The sequence below is a fragment of the Squalius cephalus genome (assembly GCF_949319135.1).
Source record: "Squalius cephalus genome assembly, chromosome: 2".
NCBI lineage: Eukaryota > Metazoa > Chordata > Actinopteri > Cypriniformes > Leuciscidae > Squalius > Squalius cephalus.
Genome location: NC_137123.1, coordinates 48,139,952 through 48,161,938, shown reverse-complemented (window position 1 = coordinate 48,161,938; position 21,987 = coordinate 48,139,952). Strand labels below are relative to the sequence as shown.

Below are 21,987 nucleotides of genomic sequence, written 5' to 3'. Positions count from 1 at the left end.
TTGATTTTGTCTATTGAATTGATGGATCATTTTACTTTGTTATAGCTGTGATCTCATGTGAGTGACAGGATGTCCCGCCCTCGTGCCAGTAAACACGTCATTAGAGAAGAAAAGAGATGTCGTTGAAAGAGGGAAAGGAAGTTATTTTAATTAAAGATTTTGAGGGCACATGAATTTATATATATAAAAAATTATGTGCATGGACAAATTGTTTATTAAAAAAAATTCAGTTTTCCATAAAAAATAAGAATTGTCCATTTTAATTTCAAGATGACTTTAAAGTATGATTCACCAAAATAATTATGAAAATTCTGTCAACATCTGCCTCATTCCAAACCTGCACCAAAAAAGTGGGGTTTTTTTGTTGTTTTTTTTTATTTTTATTTTTATTCTGACCGCTCTTAAAAAGAAAGTAAATGAGAACTCAGGCTGCCAAGCATTTAAAAGGATGCAAAAAGCACCATAAAGATATCATAAAAGTACATTCTCAGTTATCTGATGAAATGCACTTAAATGTATTGAATGTGCGCTTGTACTGTACTTCAAATCAAAGTATATTTTTTACAAAAACTGTGCTATGCAGATAATATAATATTAATTAAAAAAGCCACTTAAATGTCCTTAAGAGAATAGACTTTCATGACTGTTTCTTACTGCACTCAAGTACAGTTTTGAAAAGTGTGAACTTTGTAATGTCAAATTAAGTTTTACTTTAAAGTACATTATAAATCAGTATGTTTTAATCCTTTGTTGTGCTTTAAAGACACTTATTTGATGTGTTGATTAACGTACTAAAGCACATGAACATGCTAAGTTATACATGGCATAGAAGTTTCAACAGAAATTACATGAAAGTATTTTTAGTTTACCATATATGCTTCCAGTACATTCGGCACGACGCTTAAACAGTATTTCAGAGACAATTGAAGTAATTATGAAATGACATATAAAGACGTACTTAAATCCTACTTAGCTAATTGCATTTAATATAAATTTAAATTAGAATTTTCATTTAATTGCTATTTTAAATTCAGTAAAACAAATATATAATTAGCAACTAAGTATAACACTTTATTTTATGGTGTAGTTACACTTTACAGTAAATTATGCACTGTAAAAAAAAGTTGCTGCCTTAAATTTTTAAGTCATTAAAGTCATTTCAACTTAAATTACATTAAAACTGACTTTAAAAAATGAGTTGAATCTTGTATAACTTTAAAAAGCTGAAAAATTGCTTAATTTATTTTGATGAGTTAAAGCAATGCAAAAACATACATTGTCATAACTTATTGATCATATAATTTTTTCAGTGTGCATAATTTCAAGCAACTAGCCCTAAACCAAACCCTAACCCTAACCTAACCCTAACTTAACCCCTATAGTAAGTACATGTAGTTAACTAATGTTATGCCTTACATGTTGTGTAATTACACAGTAAAAACGTCGCATTAAAATAAAGTGGGTTACACTTTATTTTAAGGTGTCATTGTTACAGTGTAATTATATATTTAAGTACTGAGTAATATTAAGCAACTACATGTACTTACTGTAGGGTTAGAGTAGGATTAGGATTTGGTTGAGGGTTAGTTGCATGTAATTATGCATAATTTACTGTTATTACTATGGTAAGTACATGTAACATATGTAGCAAGGACCCTGTAAAATAAAGTGTTACCATAAAGTGTAACCGTATATTCTCTTAATATGTATTATTTCTGTAATAACTACTCTTTTTCTATTCTTTCTTTTTTTCCCTTTTTTGTAATTTTGGTGCTTGACAGCCCTAGTTCATTCCCTTTCATTATACTGAAAAGGTCAGGCCAGGAGACTTTTCAAAAATGCACTTTTTGCGAAAGGAAAAAAATACAATTTTGAAACAACTTGAAAGTGGGTATAGAAAAAATCACAATCAGATAGTCAGATTGGAATTGGTGATTTTATTCTGCTCTTGCAAATTTTGTGTGAAATATTCATCAGACAGCATGAGGCTGAGGCTAGTTAGTGTTGATGAACAGTGGGAATTGGGTGACGTATAATGATCTCCATCTGCTGGTCATAATAAGCTAATGCATCACTCCTACTCTGACCTAAATAAACTAGATAACAAGATTAGTTTAAAGAAAATCTGGGGCAAACTGGTTAACTTGAAAGTAGAAGTATATTGAAAGGAATGAGAGACTCGGGAGAAAGAACTTCACACATTGCATTTTTAATGTGTTTTGGCAGGTTCAAGGTGTAGATGTGAGTGATTTCACTCATGAAGAAACCGTTGAGGCAATTCGTCAGGCAGGAGACAGAGTAGAGTTACTAGTGCAGAGTCCTCAGGTAACACAGAGACACACATGCACGCACATTATCACTCCACAAATACTCATACTCAGTGCTAGAATATACAATAGACAAGACAAAACCTGAGTACATAAAACATACATATTTATTTCCTCTCTATGCCCAGGTTTCAGCCCCTGGCAACTGTGCTGAAGATGACAATGTATCAAAATCAAATTGTCAAAATCATCAGGTATATTTCTGCTTATGCTATTGTGTATCATTAGTGTCTTTTAGGAGATGTATATGGTAATATGAAAGTTTATCTCCTCTTTAGGACCCCAAGATCCCCAATAATCTCTCCCCAACCTACCCCTTCAGCCCCATTCCCTTTAAGGTCTGTAATGTGTGTTTGCATAGTAATAATCTAATATATGTATATAAGTTACATGTTATCTGCATGCTGAACACTACCCTTGTAAAAAAAATAAGTACTCTTAAAGAATACTTAAAAAAAAATACTTATTTACTTACAGGAAAAATAAAGATACTTAAGTTTGAACTAATTGTAATATTTTGGAACACTTATGTTAATTACAATTGAATTGAAAATGTAGTTTTCTTAAAATGTAAATTTATATTAAATGCAATTTAGAGTGCTTTTTGACCCACTTAAGTATTACAGCTTTATAATTTCATGATTAGGCTACTTCAATTGTCTTTGAAATGTGGTCATAATGTAATGTACTTAAGCATTTATGGCAAGCTAAAATATACTTTTTCATTTCTATTAAAACTTGTGTGTAATGTATTTAAATACATTTCTAATTACACATTTGTATTGATGTTTTATTGAAGTTGCAATTTATTATAAACATATAGTAACTTTAAATGTAATATCAAAAAATATGCATTAGTTTTACGTACTGTTTATATGGACTTAAGTATGTTAGTCAACACACCAAAGTATGTATGAAGTAGCATGATTTGAAACATTATTTAAAATGTACTTTAAAATAATACTTTTAATTTTACATTATTATAAAGTGCACTTTTTAAGTGTACTGAAGTGTGATAAGAAACATAGTCATGGAAGTGTACTTCAGGCCTGTTCACACCAAGGACGATAATTAGAACGCTAAAGTTCTTAAAAAAAAATGTGCACCACAACTGCAACGATAACGGCACTGTGAAACGATATTGTTGGACTCACTTTCAGAATGATTTTTTTACATCTGATGACTGAAAAACATTGACAGCCAATCAGAATCCATCCTGCTGTAAAAGCTCGAACATTTAAAGCGGCAGATGACAAAACTGCAACACGCTTATAATAAACAGAGCGATGTTATGCGTATGGTTATCGTTCTTGGTGTGAAGGGGCCTTTAAAGAGAAGTGGCTTTTTATTTGAGTAATATTGTATTATCTGCAAGTACCGTTTTTTAAAAAAATATATCCTTTTAAGATTTGAAGGAGGCTACACTAAAAGTACAAATTCAATACAGTTGCGAGTACTTTTTTTTTCAGAAGGGTAAATAGCAACAAAACACAACCGTTCCTGATCCATGAGATGACAAACATCTAATAAAGGCTGTTCCCTTTCAGTCACTCACATTCCACGTAGGGAGCCTGTCATCTTCGGGTATTGATAAAACGAGCCAATGCACATTGGCACGCAAGATTTGCATCTCGTGCTCTGCCCCGTAGTGCGGGTATAAACACGGAAGCGGATGCACACACCACTTGTCTTTCACTTCAGAGCCGATCGGTCTTCATGACGGTGTCTCTGAAGAGTGCATGGAGAGCTTACCAGGTCTTGGACTGCACCTTTCACTGCCAGAAATTACCTGAGTAGCTCCTCCCCCCTTGACGGAGGAGCGGTGAAGGGTTACGAGGCTATCCCTCCAGTGGAGCGGTCTGTCGTGGCACACCTGTGTCTGGCGGCCGCTGCCTCTTGGACAGGGGATCCTCGTCTCCCCTCTCAGGCCTGTGAGTTCTCGGCAGTTCTTACAGGCAGAGCTTACAAAGCCTGTGGGCAAGCCGCTTCCTCCTTTTAGGCCAAGGCGTTGCTACAGGTCTACTAGGCCAAGGCACTCATGGACATGCACGAGGGTAGCCCAGACCGTGCGCTCATAGGTGAGCTCCGCTCCACAACTGACCCCGCCCTCCGGGGTACGGCCATTGCAACTTGCGTGATGAGTCTGACGATGTCTACCTTAGTGGTCCAGGAGCGCCATCTCTGGCTCAACCTGGCCGATATGGGAGATGTGGACAAGGTTCGGTTCCTGGATTCCCCTATTTCCCAGGTTGGGCTGATCGGCGACACGGTAGAGAACCGCGCCCAACAGTACTCTGCCTCCCAGCCTGCTCGTCGCCAAGGGCATTCCCCTGCTGCCACTTCCGCTCCCGCTGGGCCTCCGCAGCATCCTCCAACCAGGCCTCAGCATGGAGCCAGCCACAGGCAGGCCACCCAGCCTGTGTCAGATGCTGCCAAACCAGGTGGCAAGCGCAAGACCAAGCGTCCCTGATACAGGCCACCAAGGGATGGCGGGACGAGCTCTTCTTATGGTTCCTGTTCCGCCGCTGGCTCCCCGGAGTCCAGCGGTACCCGAATTGTCAGAGGAGCGAGTTTCTCCATTCCTGGGTTCCAAGAGGACCTTTACAGAGGACCCTGTAAAGCCTTGCACCCCTAAGCCCCCTCTGGTGTCGACAGCCGGCAGACTTCGGCACCCGACTACGCCTTCTCACGCACCCCCTGCCGACCCGTGGAGACAGGTAAGTGTTGCATCGCACACTCAGACCCCGCTTCGGGCCGGCCCCGGGCCTTCCGAGCCAGGTCCCTGTCCTCCACCTCACTGCCCGATCCCGTGTACGTCTGTGGTGCCTATGGTTCCCCTGACCCGGTTCGTGGAAGCCTGGAGAGTGCTTCCCAACCAGTCCAGGTGGCTCCTCCGTACCATCAGACTCGGCTATACGATTCAGTTCGCCCGGCGTCCGCCTAGGTTCAGCGGCGTTTGTTACACTTTGGTGTTGAGCGAACGTGCTTCTGTCATGTGCGCAGAGATCGCAGTCTTACTGGCGAAGGATGCGATAGAGCCGGTTCCTCCAGCCGATATGAAGACCGGCTTCTACAGCCCGTACTTCATTGTACCCAAAAAAGGCGGTGGGTTACAGACAATCTTGGACCTGCGAGTTTTGAATCGGGCCCTACACAAGCTTCCGTTCAAGATGCTAACGCAGAAACACATTTTCCAGTGCATCTGTCCCCGAGATTGGTTCGCAGCGATTGACCTGAAGGACGCGTACTTTCATGTCTCCATCCTGCTGCGTCACAGGCGATTCCTGTGCTTCGCGTTCGAGGGTCGAGCATATCAGTACAAAGTCCTACCCTTCGGGCTGGCCCTGTCACCCCACGTCTTTACGGAGGTCGCAGAGGCGCCCATTGCTCCCATGAGAGAGCATGGTGTTCGTGTCCTCAACTATCTCGATGACTGGCTCGTACTAGCTCACTCTCGAGAGCAGTTGTGCGAACATAGGGACTTGTTGCTCCATCATATCAGCCAGTTGGGTCTTCGGATCAATTGGGAAAAGAGCAAACTCACCCCCGTGCAGAGGATCTCTTTTCTCGGTATGGAGCTGGACTCAGTCCAACAGACGGCACGCCTCACAGAGGAATGTGTCCGGTCGGTGCTGAACTGCCTGAATACTGTCAAGAGCAGAACGGTGGTCCCAATGAAACTTTTTCAGAGGCTCCTGGGGCATATGGCAGCCGCAGTAACGCCACTCGGCTTGCTCCACATATAAGACCGCTTCAGCACTGGCTTCACGGCCGAGTCCCGAGGTGGGTTTGTTGCGTACATCAACCATCAATGTGGTCTACGCTCCTGTCGCATGTCGCAACTCGCCCGCCATCTCCTCCTTGGAGTCAGAAGCATCTGAGGGCGCTTCGTGCCACTTATATTCCCGGTCTGCTCAGTCGTGCCGCCAACGAGCTCTCATGACAGCCTGTGGGCCAGGGAGAGTGGAGACTCCATCCCCAGGCGGTCCAGCTGATCTGGGACCACTTCGGGGCCGCACAGATAAATCTGTTTGCCTCTCCGGACTCGTCCCATTGCCACCCTCTACGAGGCATACTTACGCCCTGAAGTAGAACCTGTTTGTTGAGTGGTGTTCTTCTCACCGAGAAGACCCCCGAAGGTGTTCGATCGGCTCTGTGCTTTCTTTTCTGCAAGATGGGTTGGAGCGAGGGCTGTCTCCCTCCACCCTCAAAGTGTATGTTACCTCTATTGCCGCACATCACGATGCAGTGGATGGGAGATCTGTGGGAAAGCACAACCTGATCGTCAGGTTCCTGAGGGGAGCGAGGAGACTGAATCTGCCTCACGCCCCTCTATACCCTTTTGGGACTTATCTCTGGTGCTGACTGCACTGCAGAGACCTCGCTTTGAGCCACTGCAGGCAGCTGAGTTAAAAGACCTGTCTTTAAAAACAGTTCTCCTGCTTGCTTTGGCCTCCATCAAGAGGGTCGATGAATCGTGCCTGGAATTCGGGCCGGCTAACTCTCACATTATCCTGAGACCCCGGCCTGGATATGTGCCCAAGGTTCCTACCACTCCCTTTCGGGACCAGGTGGTGAACCTACAAGTGCTGCCCCCAGAGGAGGCAGACCCAGCCCTGGCTTTTCTCTGTCCCGTCCACTCCTTGCGGTTGTATGTGGACAGAATGCAAAGCCTCAGGACCTCAGACCAGCTCTTCGTCTGTTACGGAGGCCAGCAGAAGGGAAAGGATGTCTCCAAGCAGAGGTTGTCCCACTGGATAGTGGATGCCATCATCTTGGCGAATGAGTCCCAAGAGACTCATTCGAGTGTAGCTGCTTCCTGGGTGTTGGCGCAGGGTGCCTCGTTGACAGATGTTTGTAGAGCTGCAGGCTGGGCGACACCTAACACGTTCGCTAGATTCTATAGCCTACGTGTTGAGCCAGTTGCTTCCCTTGTGCTCTCTTCACATAGAAGCCAGTTAACACCATATATCCTGCTCGAAGATACGTGCGCCATTCTTGCTCCAGTTGAGTTCCCCTTTAGCCGAACCTGTTGTGTTCCTCCACACCCCTGCGGCATTGGATGTGGCGGAGCGTCCAATGCTAGGCCTACCACTGGTGGAACTTGTGCTAGGCTGGGTCCATATGTTGTGATCCCTACGGCGATCCCATATGTGTATTCTTCCACGGTACGGCTCCCTGCGGTGAGCCCTTGTCTTTCCCTTGGCAGATCTTGCTCTGCCGTCGCTGACCGGATGAGTCTTCCCCCTTCTATAGGTTGGAGCCACCTCAGTGACATTCCATATGTTGTACTGCCCGGTAACGCCCAGTCCATATGTGTTTCCTCCACATGTTACCTCCCTGCGGGCTGGATGTGGCTTCCGTAGCGTCCCTCCTTCCATCGAAAGGGCACGCTTTCCCAGTGTTATCCTAGTCTAACTGAGTGGGTCTTGTGGAACAACAGTGACTTCCCTGGCCTAAGCCCTGTCCCATCTCCGCCTCAATAATGCAGGTGGATCAGGAGGCTTTTGTCTAGGCACTGGAAGGTGGCAGCACTAGTGGCGTTTTAATTGGGATCCCAATCAGTCGTAACGTCAACTACGTCGAACGTGAGCGACTGAAAGGGAACATCTCTGTTGCGTATGTAACCCTCGTTCCCTGAAGGACTATTTCCCATCGCCACTATTTCTGGACCACCGCTGACTCCGGGCTCCGCTCGGCTCCTCAGCGAAAAACAAGAGGTGCATGCATCCGCTTCCGTGTTTATACCCGCGCTGAGCTGAAATGCAAATCTCACACGCCAATGTGCATTGGCTTGTTTTATCAATACTCGAAGATGACAGGCTCCCTAAGCGTGATCCCGATCAGTCGTAACGTTGACTATGAGGGTATGTAATGACGGTTACATACGTAACCGAGATGTTTTTTTCTTTACATGTTTTTTTGATGAAAACAAATTTTATTTACCATTAAATTGCTGCGTCAGTATTTATTAACAAGAAAATATATATTTGGATTGTCGGATTTGCTATACTGTTGAGATTTTAAAAGAGAACTGATTAAATAATGTATTTTCTGAAGAATATAATCACTCTTTATATTGCATTTGTAGCGTACAGAAGACTGGAAATTGGGGAAGCCTCCACATTCAGTTCCTCCCCTCCTGAAACTGCCCTCTAGGCCAGTGAACACAGAAACAGATGGAGTGCAGAAGGTTCCAGAGAGACCACCCCTGCCAGAAGAGGCTTCACATCATCACAGCGAGCATGAGCAAGCCTCTTACTGGAGTATGTTTGTGTGTGTTACACTAAGGAGACCAAATGTCCCCTAAAGACCAAACCTGAAATCTCCTACTGGGAGCAGGGAACCGCCCCGACGATGAAAACTGCTTGCAGATTTGTTTGCAGAAATGCAGAAAAGTTTAAATTAGCCTTAGGAGTAAATCATAGGCGATCAAAAATATCCTTAGCTCAGAATACAGTCAGTGCCTCTATTAGTGTGTCCACTAATGTGTCTGTATTGTTTTGTCTGGATGTTTTGACATGTTTGTGTGTGTGTAAGCAGGCCGTATGCAGCAGAGGTATGGCAGTCTGCCTGGAGAGCTTCACATGTTTGATCTGGACTGTGGCTCATACAGCTCTGGACTGGGACTGTGTTTGTCAGAAAACAGTGATGGAGCGCGTGGAAGAATGAACGTGTACGTGTCAGAGATCAAACCAGACGGGGCTGCTGCTGCAGATGGTCGGGTCAGAGTGGGAGATGAACTACTGGAGGTGAGAACCACCTCCTGAACTCTGACTGAACAACAGAAACTTTTCATTTGGCCATTCAGATTATTCCAGACTTTATGCTGTATATATTTTTTATTAGAAAGCAAACCCATTCAGTTTCTCATGATGCACGGGATACAGAAGCAGGCACAACATTATGGGTGGGCCTTACGGGCCTTGGACCACCCACTTTTCAACAGGCCCACCCAAAACTTTTCTTCAAAAAAAAAAAAAAAAAAACTTTTAATATATTTTAATTTTGTCAAGAATTATTAAAAATCGGCAAATAAACTCATCATTTGTGCTAAAATAGTCTAAATGTTTAGTTTTCAAAGTTTCATAGCTTAAGACGTCCTCCCTATTATAAACGAAGCATTTATTTAATCAAGCTCTAAATACAGCTTGTTGTGGATCCAATGGGGCGAGGTGACGTCACCTAGCACCAGTCGAGTTTTCAAAACAGTTTTAAAAAGCTGGTTATGTCTATTTTGATGTTTCTGCGCAAGTTCAGCTGACAGTGAGGTTCGGGATCGGATGTAGCTGTTAACCTTCGTGGATGACCGTGAATTGGCGGTAGCCTATTGTATTAGTTATTATATCTTGTAGTAGCCTATAGGCTACATTTTAATGCATCTTCTCTGTATAATAAGCCAAGCTCAGTCTGTTGTTAATGAAATCGAAAGAAATGAATGTTGTATGAAATCGTCTATTGCCACTTATGACCGGATTTGATTGAAACTGTCGGGCAGTGCTGTTGATCTGTATTGTTGAAAACAGAATTGTGAAATATTCGGCCTCATGTTATACGAGCAGAACTAAACTATGTTTTGGGGAAATATTAGATTCCTGACCACTTTTACAGCCTATAGGCCTTAGGTCTATAGAGAGATGCGCTAAAGCACAGCCAGGTATGATGCCTAATGGAGATTCCAAAGTGCTCTTCTTTGGTCAGAACCAACTCCTTGTACAGTAAAATTTACATTTTAATGTAAATTTTCCAATGTTTAATGTCTTTGAATTCAACTATTATCGTTTTTTGTTGATTAAAAGTTACCATGAACAACTTATACTGTCACTGGTAGCTACCATAAAATATTTTATTGAGGTTTGATTGTAACAAAAGTAATGCAACAAAATTTGAATTGGTCAAGTCTTACAATATTTTAATTATCCAAATAGTATTAGTATTAGAAATAAATAAAGGAATTATAGTATAGTAGCACATTTTAATACTACTAGTCTCTTATTTAAAGGAGAACTCCGGTCAATTTTAACATTGAGCTCTTTTTTTTTGTAAATTTGGAGTGCTGTCAGTACAGAGAACAACGACAAAAATCGGTGTTGCCTACACCGTGTTATCCTCTTTTTAAAATTTGCACCCTGTTGACTTCAGTGGGGCAAGTGCCAATTTTAAAAAGAGGATAACACGGTGTAGGCAACACCGATTTTTGTCGTTGTACTCTGTACTGACAGCACTCCAAATTTACAAAAAAATGAGCTCAATGTTAAAATTGACCGGAGTTCTCCTTTAAGTTTTTTTTTAATTTTTATATATACACATATAAATTAAATATATATTTTTTCAAGTGTTACCATTGTACACACTGATTTTTTTTGTGATTGGTTTATTGATTAAATTTGATAATATTATCTAGCCTTTCTCTTTATAATTCTATTAATGTTACATGTATGTGGCACATATGAAAGTTATAAAACATGGTATGTAGATTTGAATTAGTCTGTGAGTAATAAAGGACAATGTAAAATGTTACAATTGCCCCCAATCTTCTCAACATAACTAAATAATATGTCTCTTATCAAAGGTTGAGGTTTTGACTTCTTCATGGTAATGTGTACATTTTGCAGATAAATGGACAAGTGCTGTATGGACGCAGTCACCAGAATGCAACAGCAATCATCAACAATGTTCCAGCTAAAGTTAAGATTCTGCTCACAAGGTGAGACTTTTTCTCATGAATGCAGACTAACTCATGCATTATAATATACTCATCATATACTGTAGGTAGCCTATGTATATTATTACTGTGATGTCCAAAAGTGTAAAATTTTAAATAGAGGTAGAGATTCTGCAATATTTCTAGACCAGATCAAATGCATAGTGCCATGAAAGAATTTCAATTTGTATGCTGATATTTGTCATTTGTAATGAAAATACTGTATGAAATTTGAAATCAAACTAGAAGTATTTTCACTAAAAGTCTCTTTTTTTTGGATCTTTATGTGTATATGTAACATATTTTGATTCACATTTTTAATTTTCTCGTCAGGAATAAAGATGCACAGAAACAAATGACTACAGGACCAGTAAAGGAGGCAATGGAGCCATACACACACATACACACACATCTAAAATACTTCTTAAAACAGTAAAAGGCATAATAATTATAGAGCTATGCTCGATTAACAAATCATTGTCAAATAAAATAACATTCTGAACAAGTTCATTACAATAATTTTGCATAGCTAGCTGTATGTGTCTGACAAGTTCATTGAAATTCTTTATTTAATTATTTAATTTACTCTGAAATACTCTTTCATTTACCACATGTCTGCTTCATTGGACATCTATATCTTATGTCATCTCATGACAGTTTTATCTGTTTAGATGGACAACTGTCCTGTTAAATCTCCTGGCATGCATATGAATATGGTCAGAGAAGGTCAACATTCAGTTTTATCACAGGTAAAACAGTCAAACCAAATGTTAGACAAACACATGACACAAAATATCTGCCTGCTTCGTTCTCATTCTCTTTGTTCTCATGATTCTGTTTGCCGATAGGATGGAAGGATCAGCAAAGAGGATAAGCTGAAATCTCGCTCCTCAGAGAGCCTCAACATTGGTCTTCCTGCTCCAGTCAATGCCACATCCAATCATAAGCCTTCCTGTCATCCTGCCAGTCACATGCCCCCCAGCTGCTGTGTTCCTCCATCATCTGGCGTTTCATCAGCTGACTGCGGCTCAACAGCCAATCAGAGCTCTCGCACGGGGCCTCACAGCACTTCTTACTTGGCCCAGTGTTCTGTGAGCTCGGACCCCCTTACATGTCCCATCATAGCTGGCTGTATAAATACTATTGATATCTGCAAGGGCTCCACGGGGCTCGGCCTCAGCATAGTAGGAGGCTGCAACACACTACTGGTGAGAAATTAAAAAGGAGTTTATTAGACTTCACAATGTCGAAACTTGAATTACAATGAAGCAACTTGAATGCAAACCTGAATTTTCTTTCTTCCTTGGAACACAAAAGGAGTTTAGAAGAAAGTTCACACTGTGTTTTTCTTTACAATGAATCGTTAGAGTGAATATGGGTCTGTCGTACTGCAAAAATGACATAAAGCATTTATGCATTATCCAAAGCAACATAGATTGAAATTGATCTGTAAATTCAACAGAGATGGCAGAGTCTTTTTTCTTTTTTTCTTTTTTTTTTTTTGTGGCATTGACAGAAGGCTAGAAATACTCTTGATAAAACATATTAAATATTCCTTTAAATAAAAAAAGAATTTTGAAGCAATGTTGCAATCACCAGAAATCAAATTGGGAGCAAAATCAATATTCTTTCTTTCCCCATATATCTGGGGCTTTTTCATGTGGAGATAAACAAAGTTTTTAATTTAAAACATTTAAAAAATATATATATATGAATTATTTTCACTATTTCTAGGCCCATGCCAGCATGTGTTAAAGAATAACTGTCAAATTTTCAATTCAACTTTCCACTTAAATGCTGACAGTATAATCTCTTTCTTTCTTTTTCTTTCTTTCTTTCTTTTCTGTCTTCCCCAGGGAGTAATAGTGATTCATGAAGTGAACAAGGATGGTGCGGCACACAGAGATGGCCGGTTGTGGGCAGGAGATCATATACTAGAGGTACAGAACTTCAACATTCACCAGTGAAGTTGAACAGAATGTAGTTTATTGATTTCTTCAAAAAGAACTTCCATTGACCCAAAGTGTGCCCAAACGTAGTACATAGAGGAACTATCATTACTGTAAACTCATGGCTTAGATTATAAAAAATGACATCAACAAGGTACAGTGCACATATTTATGGACTGATTAAACTGAACTGAGTATCCAAACAGGCAAATATTAAATCTACTTGTCCTTTCCAAGGTTCTTTGAATGGCTCTTCTCCATTCTGTTCTCTCCTTCAGGTGAACGGCATTGATCTGAGAATGGCCACTCATGAGGAGGCCTTGAGTGTCCTGCGCTTGAGTCCACAGCGTGTGCGATTGTGTATCTACAGAGACCCTGTGACAGAGAACCACTCCACACGCACCCTGCAGAACCACACACCCGAGGACATGTGGGACCTCTTCAGTGTGGAACTGAATTGCAAACCAGGACAGGGACTAGGGCTTTGCATTGTGGGTAAAAGGTGGGTTATTCTAAAGGAATAATTACATTACAGAACTGCACACTATACAGTAGGCCATGAATAATACATAGAATCAAGTGTTTTCAGAATTCATCATTTTCTGCTTGTCTTGCAGGAATGACACTGGAATCTTTGTGTCGGAGATAACAAGGGGAGGGGTCGCAGATTTGAATGGAAGACTGTTGCTAGGTGACCAGATTTTGTCTGTGAATGGGGAGGACATCCGAGCTGCATCCCAGGACTACGCCAGCGCACTACTGCAGGTGCACCCAAACACACTTCACTCATGAATACAGTAATTAATGCATTTCTTTCAAAATCATAATAGGACTAATTATGTCCTCTCCATGTGTGTGTGTTGCAGAGCTGTAGTGGCTCTGTGTTGTTGGAGGTGGCGCGCTTTAAAGCTTTATCATATGGAGATCAGGTAAACGCATTGCACAAGACAACTGGATTATTCCTGCTATGCAGTACTTTTGAACTCTGTGATCTAAAACAATAAATATTCATGTGTTATAATTTAGGAAAATATTTCTATTTAAAATATGCTCTGTTTAAGTTCAGGCTATTATGTAAACAATGAACAGAGCTGGACGATGACATTACTGTTTACTCCAGAGCGGCTATATACAGTGAGGAAAATAAGTATTTGAACACCCTGCTATTTTGCATGTTCTCCCACTTGGAAATCATGGAGGGGTCTGAAATTGTCATTGTAGGTGCATGTCCATTGTGAGAGACATAATCTAAAAAAAAAAGCCAGAAATCACAATGTATGATTTTTTAACTATTTATTTGTATGATACAGCTGCAAATAAGTATTTGAACACCTGTCAATCAGCTAGAATTCTGACCCTCAAAGACCTGTTAGTCTGCCTTTAAAATGTCCACCTCCACTCCATTTATTATCCTAAATTAGATGCACCTGTTTGAGGTCGTTAGCTGCATAAAGACACCTGTCCACCCCATACAATCAGTAAGAATCCAACTACTAACATGGCCAAGACCAAAGAGCTGTCCAAAGACACTAGAGACAAAATTGTACACCTCCACAAGGCTGGAAAGGGCTGGTCAATGACCTGAAAAAAGCTGGGACCACCGTTTCCAAGGTTACTGTTGGTAATACACTAAGACGTCATGGTTTGAAATCATGCATGGCACGGAAGGTTCCCCTGCTTAAACCAGCACATGTCAAGGCCCGTCTTAAGTTTGCCAATGACCATTTGGATGATCCAGAGGAGTCATGGGAGAAAGTCATGTAAGTCATGAAAGAACTTTTTGGTCATAATTCCACTAAACGTGTTTGGAGGAAGAAGAATGATGAGTACCATCCCAAGAACACCATCCCTACTGTGAAGCATGGGGGTGGTAGCATCATGCTTTGGGGGTGTTTTTCTGCACATGGGACAGGGCGACTGCACTGTATTAAGGAGAGGATGACCGGGGCCATGTATTGCGAGATTTTGGGGAACAACCTCCTTCCCTCAGTTAGAGCATTGAAGATGGGTCGAGGCTGGGTCTTCCAACATGACAATGACCCGAAGAACACAGCCAGGATAACCAAGGAGTGGCTCTGTAAGAAGCATATCAAGGTTCTGGCGTGGCCTAGCCAGTCTCCAGACCTAAACCCAATAGAGAATCTTTGGAGGGAGCTCAAACTCCGTGTTTCTCAGCGACAGCCCAGAAACCTGTCTGATCTAGAGAAGATCTGTGTGGAGGAGTGGGCCAAAATCCCTCCTGCAGTGTGTGCAAACCTGGTGAAAAACTACAGGAAACGTTTGACCTCTGTAATTGCAAACAAAGGCTACTGTACCAAATATTAACATTGATTTTCTTAGGTGTTCAAATACTTATTTGCAGCTGTATCATACAAATAAATGGTTAAAAAATCATACATTGTGATTTCTGGATTTTTTTTTTTAGATTATGTCTCTCACAGTGGACATGCGCCTACGATGACAATTTCAGACCCCTCCATGATTTCCAAGTGGGAGAACTTGCAAAATAGCAGGGTGTTCAAATACTTATTTTCCTCACTGTATAAATTAACTTTTTTACAACAAAAATGAACCATCACTGAACTTACTTAAGCTGGACTTTGACGCTATTTTCTTCTTGATCTGCTGTACATCAGAAACAAACTTTGTTGCATTATTTTCCTGTCATCACTGTAAAGCTGCTTTGAAACAATCTGTAAATTGTAAGCGCTATATAAATAAAGGTGACTTGACTTGACAATGGCAAAACAAATAAACTCCCAACAGAATTGAAATAAAGAGCTTTAGTTAGCCATTACTCTGTCACTTTGAGTTGACATTAGGGTGTCAACTTTTTTTGTTAATGTTGATATATTTAACCATTTTTTGTTGTTATTTTGTTATCAGATTTTTATAATTCTTTCAAATCATGGTGGAGTTAGACCAGCTGATACCACAAAAAGTCTAATATGATCATTACATATTAGAATATATTGTATATGTACATTGTAATAAAAAAAGTCATTAAGATTTGTTTTGTTGTTGTTGTTAAAATAAATTAATACTGTTATTCAGCAAGGACACATTAAATTGACTAAAAGTAAGAAAAAAGACATTTATAATGTTACAAATGATTTCTATTTCAACTTTCTATTCTTAAAATAATCCTGAAAAAAATCTTATATAACAATTTCCACAGAACTATAAGCAGCACAACATGAGCACCAAATCAGCTTTTGAATGATTTCTGAAAGATCATGTGACACTGAAGACCGAAGTAATGGCTGTTGAAAATTCAGCCTTGCCATCATAGGAATAAATGATATTTAGAAAAAGATAGTTTTTGTTACATTTTTACAGTGTTTTTGATCAAATAAATGCAGCATTGGGTGAGCACTTGGTGAGCCTTCCTTCATTAAAAAAATCTTACCTACCCCAAATCTTTTGAATGCTAATGTATGATGGAGATTTAGTCTTGAATCTTGACAAAGTATGCATACCATACACATGCCATACAGTATACACTCACCTAAAGGATTATTAGGAACACCTGTTCAATTTCTCATTAATGCAATTATCTAATCAACCAATCACATGGCAGTTGCTTCAATGCATTTAGGGGTGTGGTCCTGGTCAAGACAATCTCCTAAACTCCAAACTGAATGTCAGAATGGGAAAGAAAAGTGATTTAAGCAATTTTGAGCGTGGCATGGTTGTTGGTGCCAGACGGGCTGGTCTGAGTATTTCACAATCTGCTCAGTTACTGGGATTTTCACGCACAACCATTTCTAGGGTTTACAAAGAATGGTGTGAAAAGGGAAAAACATCCAGTATGCGGCAGTCCTGTGGGCGAAAATGCCTTGTTGATGCTAGAGGTCAGAGGAGAATGGGCCGACTGATTCAAGCTGATAGAAGAGCAACTTTGACTGAAATAACCACTCGTTACAACCGAGGTATGCAGCAAAGCATTTGTGAAGCCACAACACGCACAACCTTGAGGCGGATGGGCTACAACAGCAGAAGACCCCACCGGGTGCCACTCATCTCCACTACAAATAGGAAAAAGAGGCTACAATTTGTACGAGCTCACCAAAATTGGACAGTTGAAGACTGGAAAAATGTTGCCTGGTCCGATGAGTCTCGATTTCTGTTGAGACATTCAGATGGTAGAGTCAGAATTTGGCGTAAACAGAATGAGAACATGGATCCATCATGCCTTGTTACCACTGTGCAGGCTGGTGGTGGTGGTGTAATGGTGTGGGGGATGTTTTCTTGGCACACTTTAGGCCCCTTAGTGCCAATTGGGCATCGTTTAAATGCCACGGCCTACCTGAGCATTGTTTCTGACCATGTCCATCCCTTTATGACCACCATGTACCCATCCTCTGATGGCTACTTCCAGCAGGATAATGCACCATGTCAAAAAGCTCGAATCATTTCAAATTGGTTTCTTGAACATGACAATGAGTTCACTGTACTAAAATGGCCCACACAGTCACCAGATCTCAACCCAATAGAGCATCTTTGGGATGTGGTGGAACGGGAGCTTCGTGCCCTGGATGTGCATCCCACAAATCTCCATCAACTGCAAGATGCTATCCTATCAATATGGGCCAACATTTCTAAAGAATGCTTTCAGCACCTTGTTGAATCAATGCCACGTAGAATTAAGGCAGTTCTGAAGGCGAAAGGGGGTCAAACACAGTATTAGTATGGTGTTCCTAATAATCCTTTAGGTGAGTGTATACAGCACACAAGCACAACTTATCAGATCTACACGGTGCACAATCTATACGCAGTGTTTGAGAGCCAGTGTTCTATTTTTGTTGTGGCAGGTGGGCGAGGTGGACGCCCCTCTTCTCTCTTCTCTCAGCACACATGACTGTAAGAGCGTCTGTCGCATGATAATTATTCACTATTCAGTTCTATTCATCAGTACCATCAATGACTTTTCATCTTTTTCCACAGCTTTGGATGGGAACGTTGACATCAGAACTGTCACCGTTCAGAAGGTGGGTTTGGTTTTCTGAGCACTTTTAAGGCAGTAATGAAAGGCATGTTGCTGTATGATCCAGTAGTAAATATAAGGTTGGTACGATTCTGTCCCAGCATGAGTGTGAGTCTGTGGAGTTGAAATTGAGAGACACACTGGGAGATCCAATGATTTACATCTCCAACCTGGACCCTACCACGCCTGCAGCACGTTCAGGACTACTACAGGTAGAGAGAGAGTATGAGAATGCTTGAGACTTTGTGGAAATTGGGCCTGAAAGCCTTCTTTATGTTTAGAAAAGCTTGATGTTGGAGCCAGTAGCCTTGTGGGCAGCTCTCCAAAATGTAGTGCACTTGCACTTTGGGAAACATGAGTTTGAGTGCTTGTGCTTGTGCTTATGCTTGTGGTTCTTTCCCAGTCCCTTTTCCCTTTTTCTCTTTCTGTGTATAGATACATTTCCTGGAATTTCTCTATATACCCTAAAAAATAAAGGTTCCGGCATCTATGGTTCCATGCGAAACCTTTAAAATCCATGGAATCTTTCCATTCACCTAAAGGTTCTTAATAGTGGAAAAAATACTTAAGATTATTAAAACGTTCAAACCAAGAAAAGAGACGCACTCTTTAGTGTTCTTTTAAGAACTATTCACTGAAAAGTTCCTCACTGACACAAAAATGGTTCTTCTATGGCATCTCTGCAAAAACTATTTTTTGGAACCTTTATTTTTAAGAGTGTAAAAATAAAGTGTTGATCATCGGAAACCTCAAGATGTTGTAGTACAATACCATTCAGAACTTTGGGGTCAGTAAGTAGAATGAAATTATTTTTATCCAGCATGGATGCATACAATTGATTGAAAGTGACAGTAAAGACATTCATAATGTTACAAAACATTTCTTTTTAAACTAATGCTGTTCTTTTGAACTTTCTGTTCGTCAAATAATCTTGAAAAATTGCATTTTTAAATACATTAAAACAGAAAACAGTTATTTTTAATTGTAATAATATTTCACAATATTACTATTTTACTGTACGTTTGATCAAATGAAAGTAGCCTGGGTGAGCATTAGAGCATTAGAGACCCAAACTTCTGAATGGCAGTGTGAACATTTGACAAACGAGCTACTTTTCATACCAGCTTTATTTTATATTACTAAAAAAAACACCAAACTGAATACCCTATTCATGGAGTATGTGGCAACAACCCACTATTCACAAATAACTGAATTGAATTTTCAGTTGGGTGCCAGAGTCATCAGCATTAACGGTACATCAACAGAAAGTCTCTCAGTCACTGAGGCAAGTTCCCTCCTGAGAAATAGCAGCGGAGCCGTCACACTGCAGGTGTGTATCATCAGACACATATCAAATCATTTCAGAAACAAAACATAATCAAATGTTCAATCGTTGTACACAGAGCTCATCTTTCCATGAATGTCACACTCTGTGTGTTTGATTAAAGGTGATGCCAAGTGGCTGTGCAGATGGAGCTAGCTTCAGTAAAGATCGCTCATCTTTAATTCACTCCTCACCTGGATTCGCAGAAAAGGACACTACCCTCAACCACCAGAGGTACTCCAAATAAATATGTATAGTTTCCAGTATAGAAACTGTCAAACTATTCTGAAGTGGACTCCTATTTTATAGGCAATAGTCTCATAAATAATTAAGATAATGGACCCTTTTCACATTTCCGAGGTTCTCAGAAGTGGAAGTCGTCAACGGGAGACAATAGCAAATATAATTTTTATATTTCCATAAAGATATTAAATTTGCCGTCACTCCCTCAGCTGTTGTATTAGAAACATTAGTTTTTTTTACTGTATATTACTGTATTTTCTGTGAGCCTTCTTCCTTTTGGGTACAATCAAATTTATATCATATTCCATCTGGGACACTTGGTTCCTCTGATCTATACATTAAATTGTAGAAGTTAAAAACAAACAATATCCCAAATTATATTTATTCACCCATTATTCATATGTAAAGAACTCCAAAAAGATTTAGAAAGTAATTTTATTTAACTGCCAGCTCAGTATCTCAGTTTGCTTTAATTTTCATTCAATATTACACTTTCTATCTGAAAAGTTTCATCACTAAAATGAATGTGGCCCAGGACAATTTTTTAATGTGTGGGTCACTGGAACAAATGAGTATTTTATATCATACAGAACCTTTAGTCAACTATGCTCACATTATGCTGACGATGGCTCGGATTTATGCATTTAAGATTTATTACTGGTTTCATCCCAACGCTGCCTTCAATAAGTCCATGAAATATATTAAAATTGCCCTTTTTACTGAAATGTCTGCTTGTGGATATTTCGGAGCAAGTTTGCGAGTGCAGGTCTTTAAAGCCGTGAGACTCTAGAGTCAGCAGAATTCTACTCATAGATAAAGGACTTCCCCCTCCAGGGCACCCAGACTATTCAGACAACCCTGTTCAATAGAAGTGTTATGCTTGCTTTTCACTTTTCCAACTTCACTAAAAGATTAATCTTTGCCCTGTTTTCCAGTAGGGTGTCTCTGGAAAAAAAAAAGGGTTTAATTCTATTTGTCTTTTGTGTGTGTTTAAGTTCTCCTCAGTTCCAGACTATCACTCTTGAACGTGGCTCTGCTGGGCTTGGCTTCAGTATTGTAGGAGGATTTGGCAGTTCCCATGGTGACTTGCCCATCTATGTCAAGAACATATTTCCCAAGGTACACAAGAAAGAGCTAGAAATTATGATTTGAGTAAATCTATTGACTGCAGTGAGCCACAGAGATCAATACATGTCCAAACACACGTCCAGTTTGCATGAATTGCAGCATGTGCACGACACACAGTCCTCTGACTGAGAAAGGAATGTTATTTGTGTATTTGAGCGTGAAGTGTATGTGACAGTGCTGTTTCCACAGGGAGCCGCGGTGGAGGACGGGCGTCTGCGTCGCGGTGATCAGCTGCTGACAGTCAACGGACAGAGTCTGGAGGGTGTCACTCACTCTCAGGCTGTCGAGCTCCTTAGACAAACCAGCGGGACGGTTACTCTACAAGTACTTCCAAAAAGACTACCAACATGCTGATAATGTCACACAATGTCACTTTCCCTTGTCACGACGATTTTTAGACCTCAAGGAGCAGATGCATGATTGATTGTTAAACACAGCGGGAGACAGATTCTACAAGCTGTACTTCTCAGAAAACATCTCCCAAAATTTAGTCTTTTCTAATTGCAAAAAAAAAAAAAAGTATTTCAGATAAAATGTGAATCTAAATAGTGTGTAAAGTGGGAGAAGCCAATAGAGATTAGTGCTAAACCAGTGGTTCTCAACCAGGGGGCCGCAGGATGACATATTATTAATATTTTTAAATATAAATATTATTAATATATTAAAGGGGTCATGAACTGCATTGTTTTATAATGTTTCCTGGGGTGCACTGATAATGCTAGTATGATTTTTACATAAAAAATGGTCATAATTTAGAAATAAAAGGCATTTTTTCCTAGCCTGATTTTAGCCCTCTGATTTGAACGCTCTGTCTGAAAGTCTGCTGTGAGATGTCAGTGTAAACGCCCACTGCTGTGATTGGCTAACATCTTTGCATGTGAAATAGCTAAGCATCACATGTGGAACTCTCTCGAAAACTTGTAGCACATTTTTACTATTACAGCTCTCAAGGTTAACTAATCGTGAAAAGTGTTGATTTATAGCATTATATTTAGATTGTAAAATGTTGCAGTGGATGAGCATTGTAGCCGATCACAGACATCTTGAATGCATGAATAAACTAGTGATTCTTCGCTTCGTATACCCTATTCCTTGTTTATGTCGCTTTGCCCGGTTTATAAAATGTGCTATTGTTGATCTCTTGCACTTCATGAAATTGCACTGTCGATTGATGCTCTAATGTAATCTCGTTGTATCATAGCAATGCCAATAAATTATTATTATTATTATGAATGCAGAACATGAATCATTACAACTTATTCTGCACTCTCGCGAATGCTTTCATCATAACTAAAAGTGCAGTCACGATGTAAATAAGAGATTTG

At 40.4% G+C, this 21,987-nt stretch overlaps 1 protein-coding gene across 2 annotated transcripts in view; it reads left to right on the top strand.

The window, feature by feature from the left end:
- The window catches only part of LOC307144869 (multiple PDZ domain protein), a 57,901-nt gene extending 36,734 nt beyond the window's left edge, over positions 1-21,167 (top strand). The window contains exons 24-43 of one of the 2 annotated variants that reach the window (XM_079847529.1): positions 2,227-2,325; positions 2,456-2,521; positions 2,606-2,665; positions 8,419-8,593; positions 8,871-9,079; positions 10,943-11,034; positions 11,365-11,410; positions 11,703-11,780; positions 11,880-12,239; positions 12,888-12,971; positions 13,259-13,482; positions 13,598-13,745; positions 13,847-13,909; positions 17,795-17,843; positions 17,928-17,971; positions 18,069-18,179; positions 19,193-19,297; positions 19,416-19,525; positions 20,530-20,653; positions 20,852-21,167. In XM_079847529.1, coding sequence (XP_079703655.1) covers positions 2,227-2,325; positions 2,456-2,521; positions 2,606-2,665; positions 8,419-8,593; positions 8,871-9,079; positions 10,943-11,034; positions 11,365-11,410; positions 11,703-11,780; positions 11,880-12,239; positions 12,888-12,971; positions 13,259-13,482; positions 13,598-13,745; positions 13,847-13,909; positions 17,795-17,843; positions 17,928-17,971; positions 18,069-18,179; positions 19,193-19,297; positions 19,416-19,525; positions 20,530-20,653; positions 20,852-21,016 — 2,412 coding nt within the window. In that variant the 3' untranslated portion in view covers positions 21,017-21,167. The remainder of the gene's footprint in view (positions 1-2,226; positions 2,326-2,455; positions 2,522-2,605; positions 2,666-8,418; positions 8,594-8,870; positions 9,080-10,942; positions 11,035-11,364; positions 11,411-11,702; positions 11,781-11,879; positions 12,240-12,887; positions 12,972-13,258; positions 13,483-13,597; positions 13,746-13,846; positions 13,910-17,794; positions 17,844-17,927; positions 17,972-18,068; positions 18,180-19,192; positions 19,298-19,415; positions 19,526-20,529; positions 20,654-20,851) is intronic. The other variant, XM_079847530.1, reaches the window with a different exon arrangement.
- Positions 21,168-21,987: the final 820 nt, after the last annotated feature.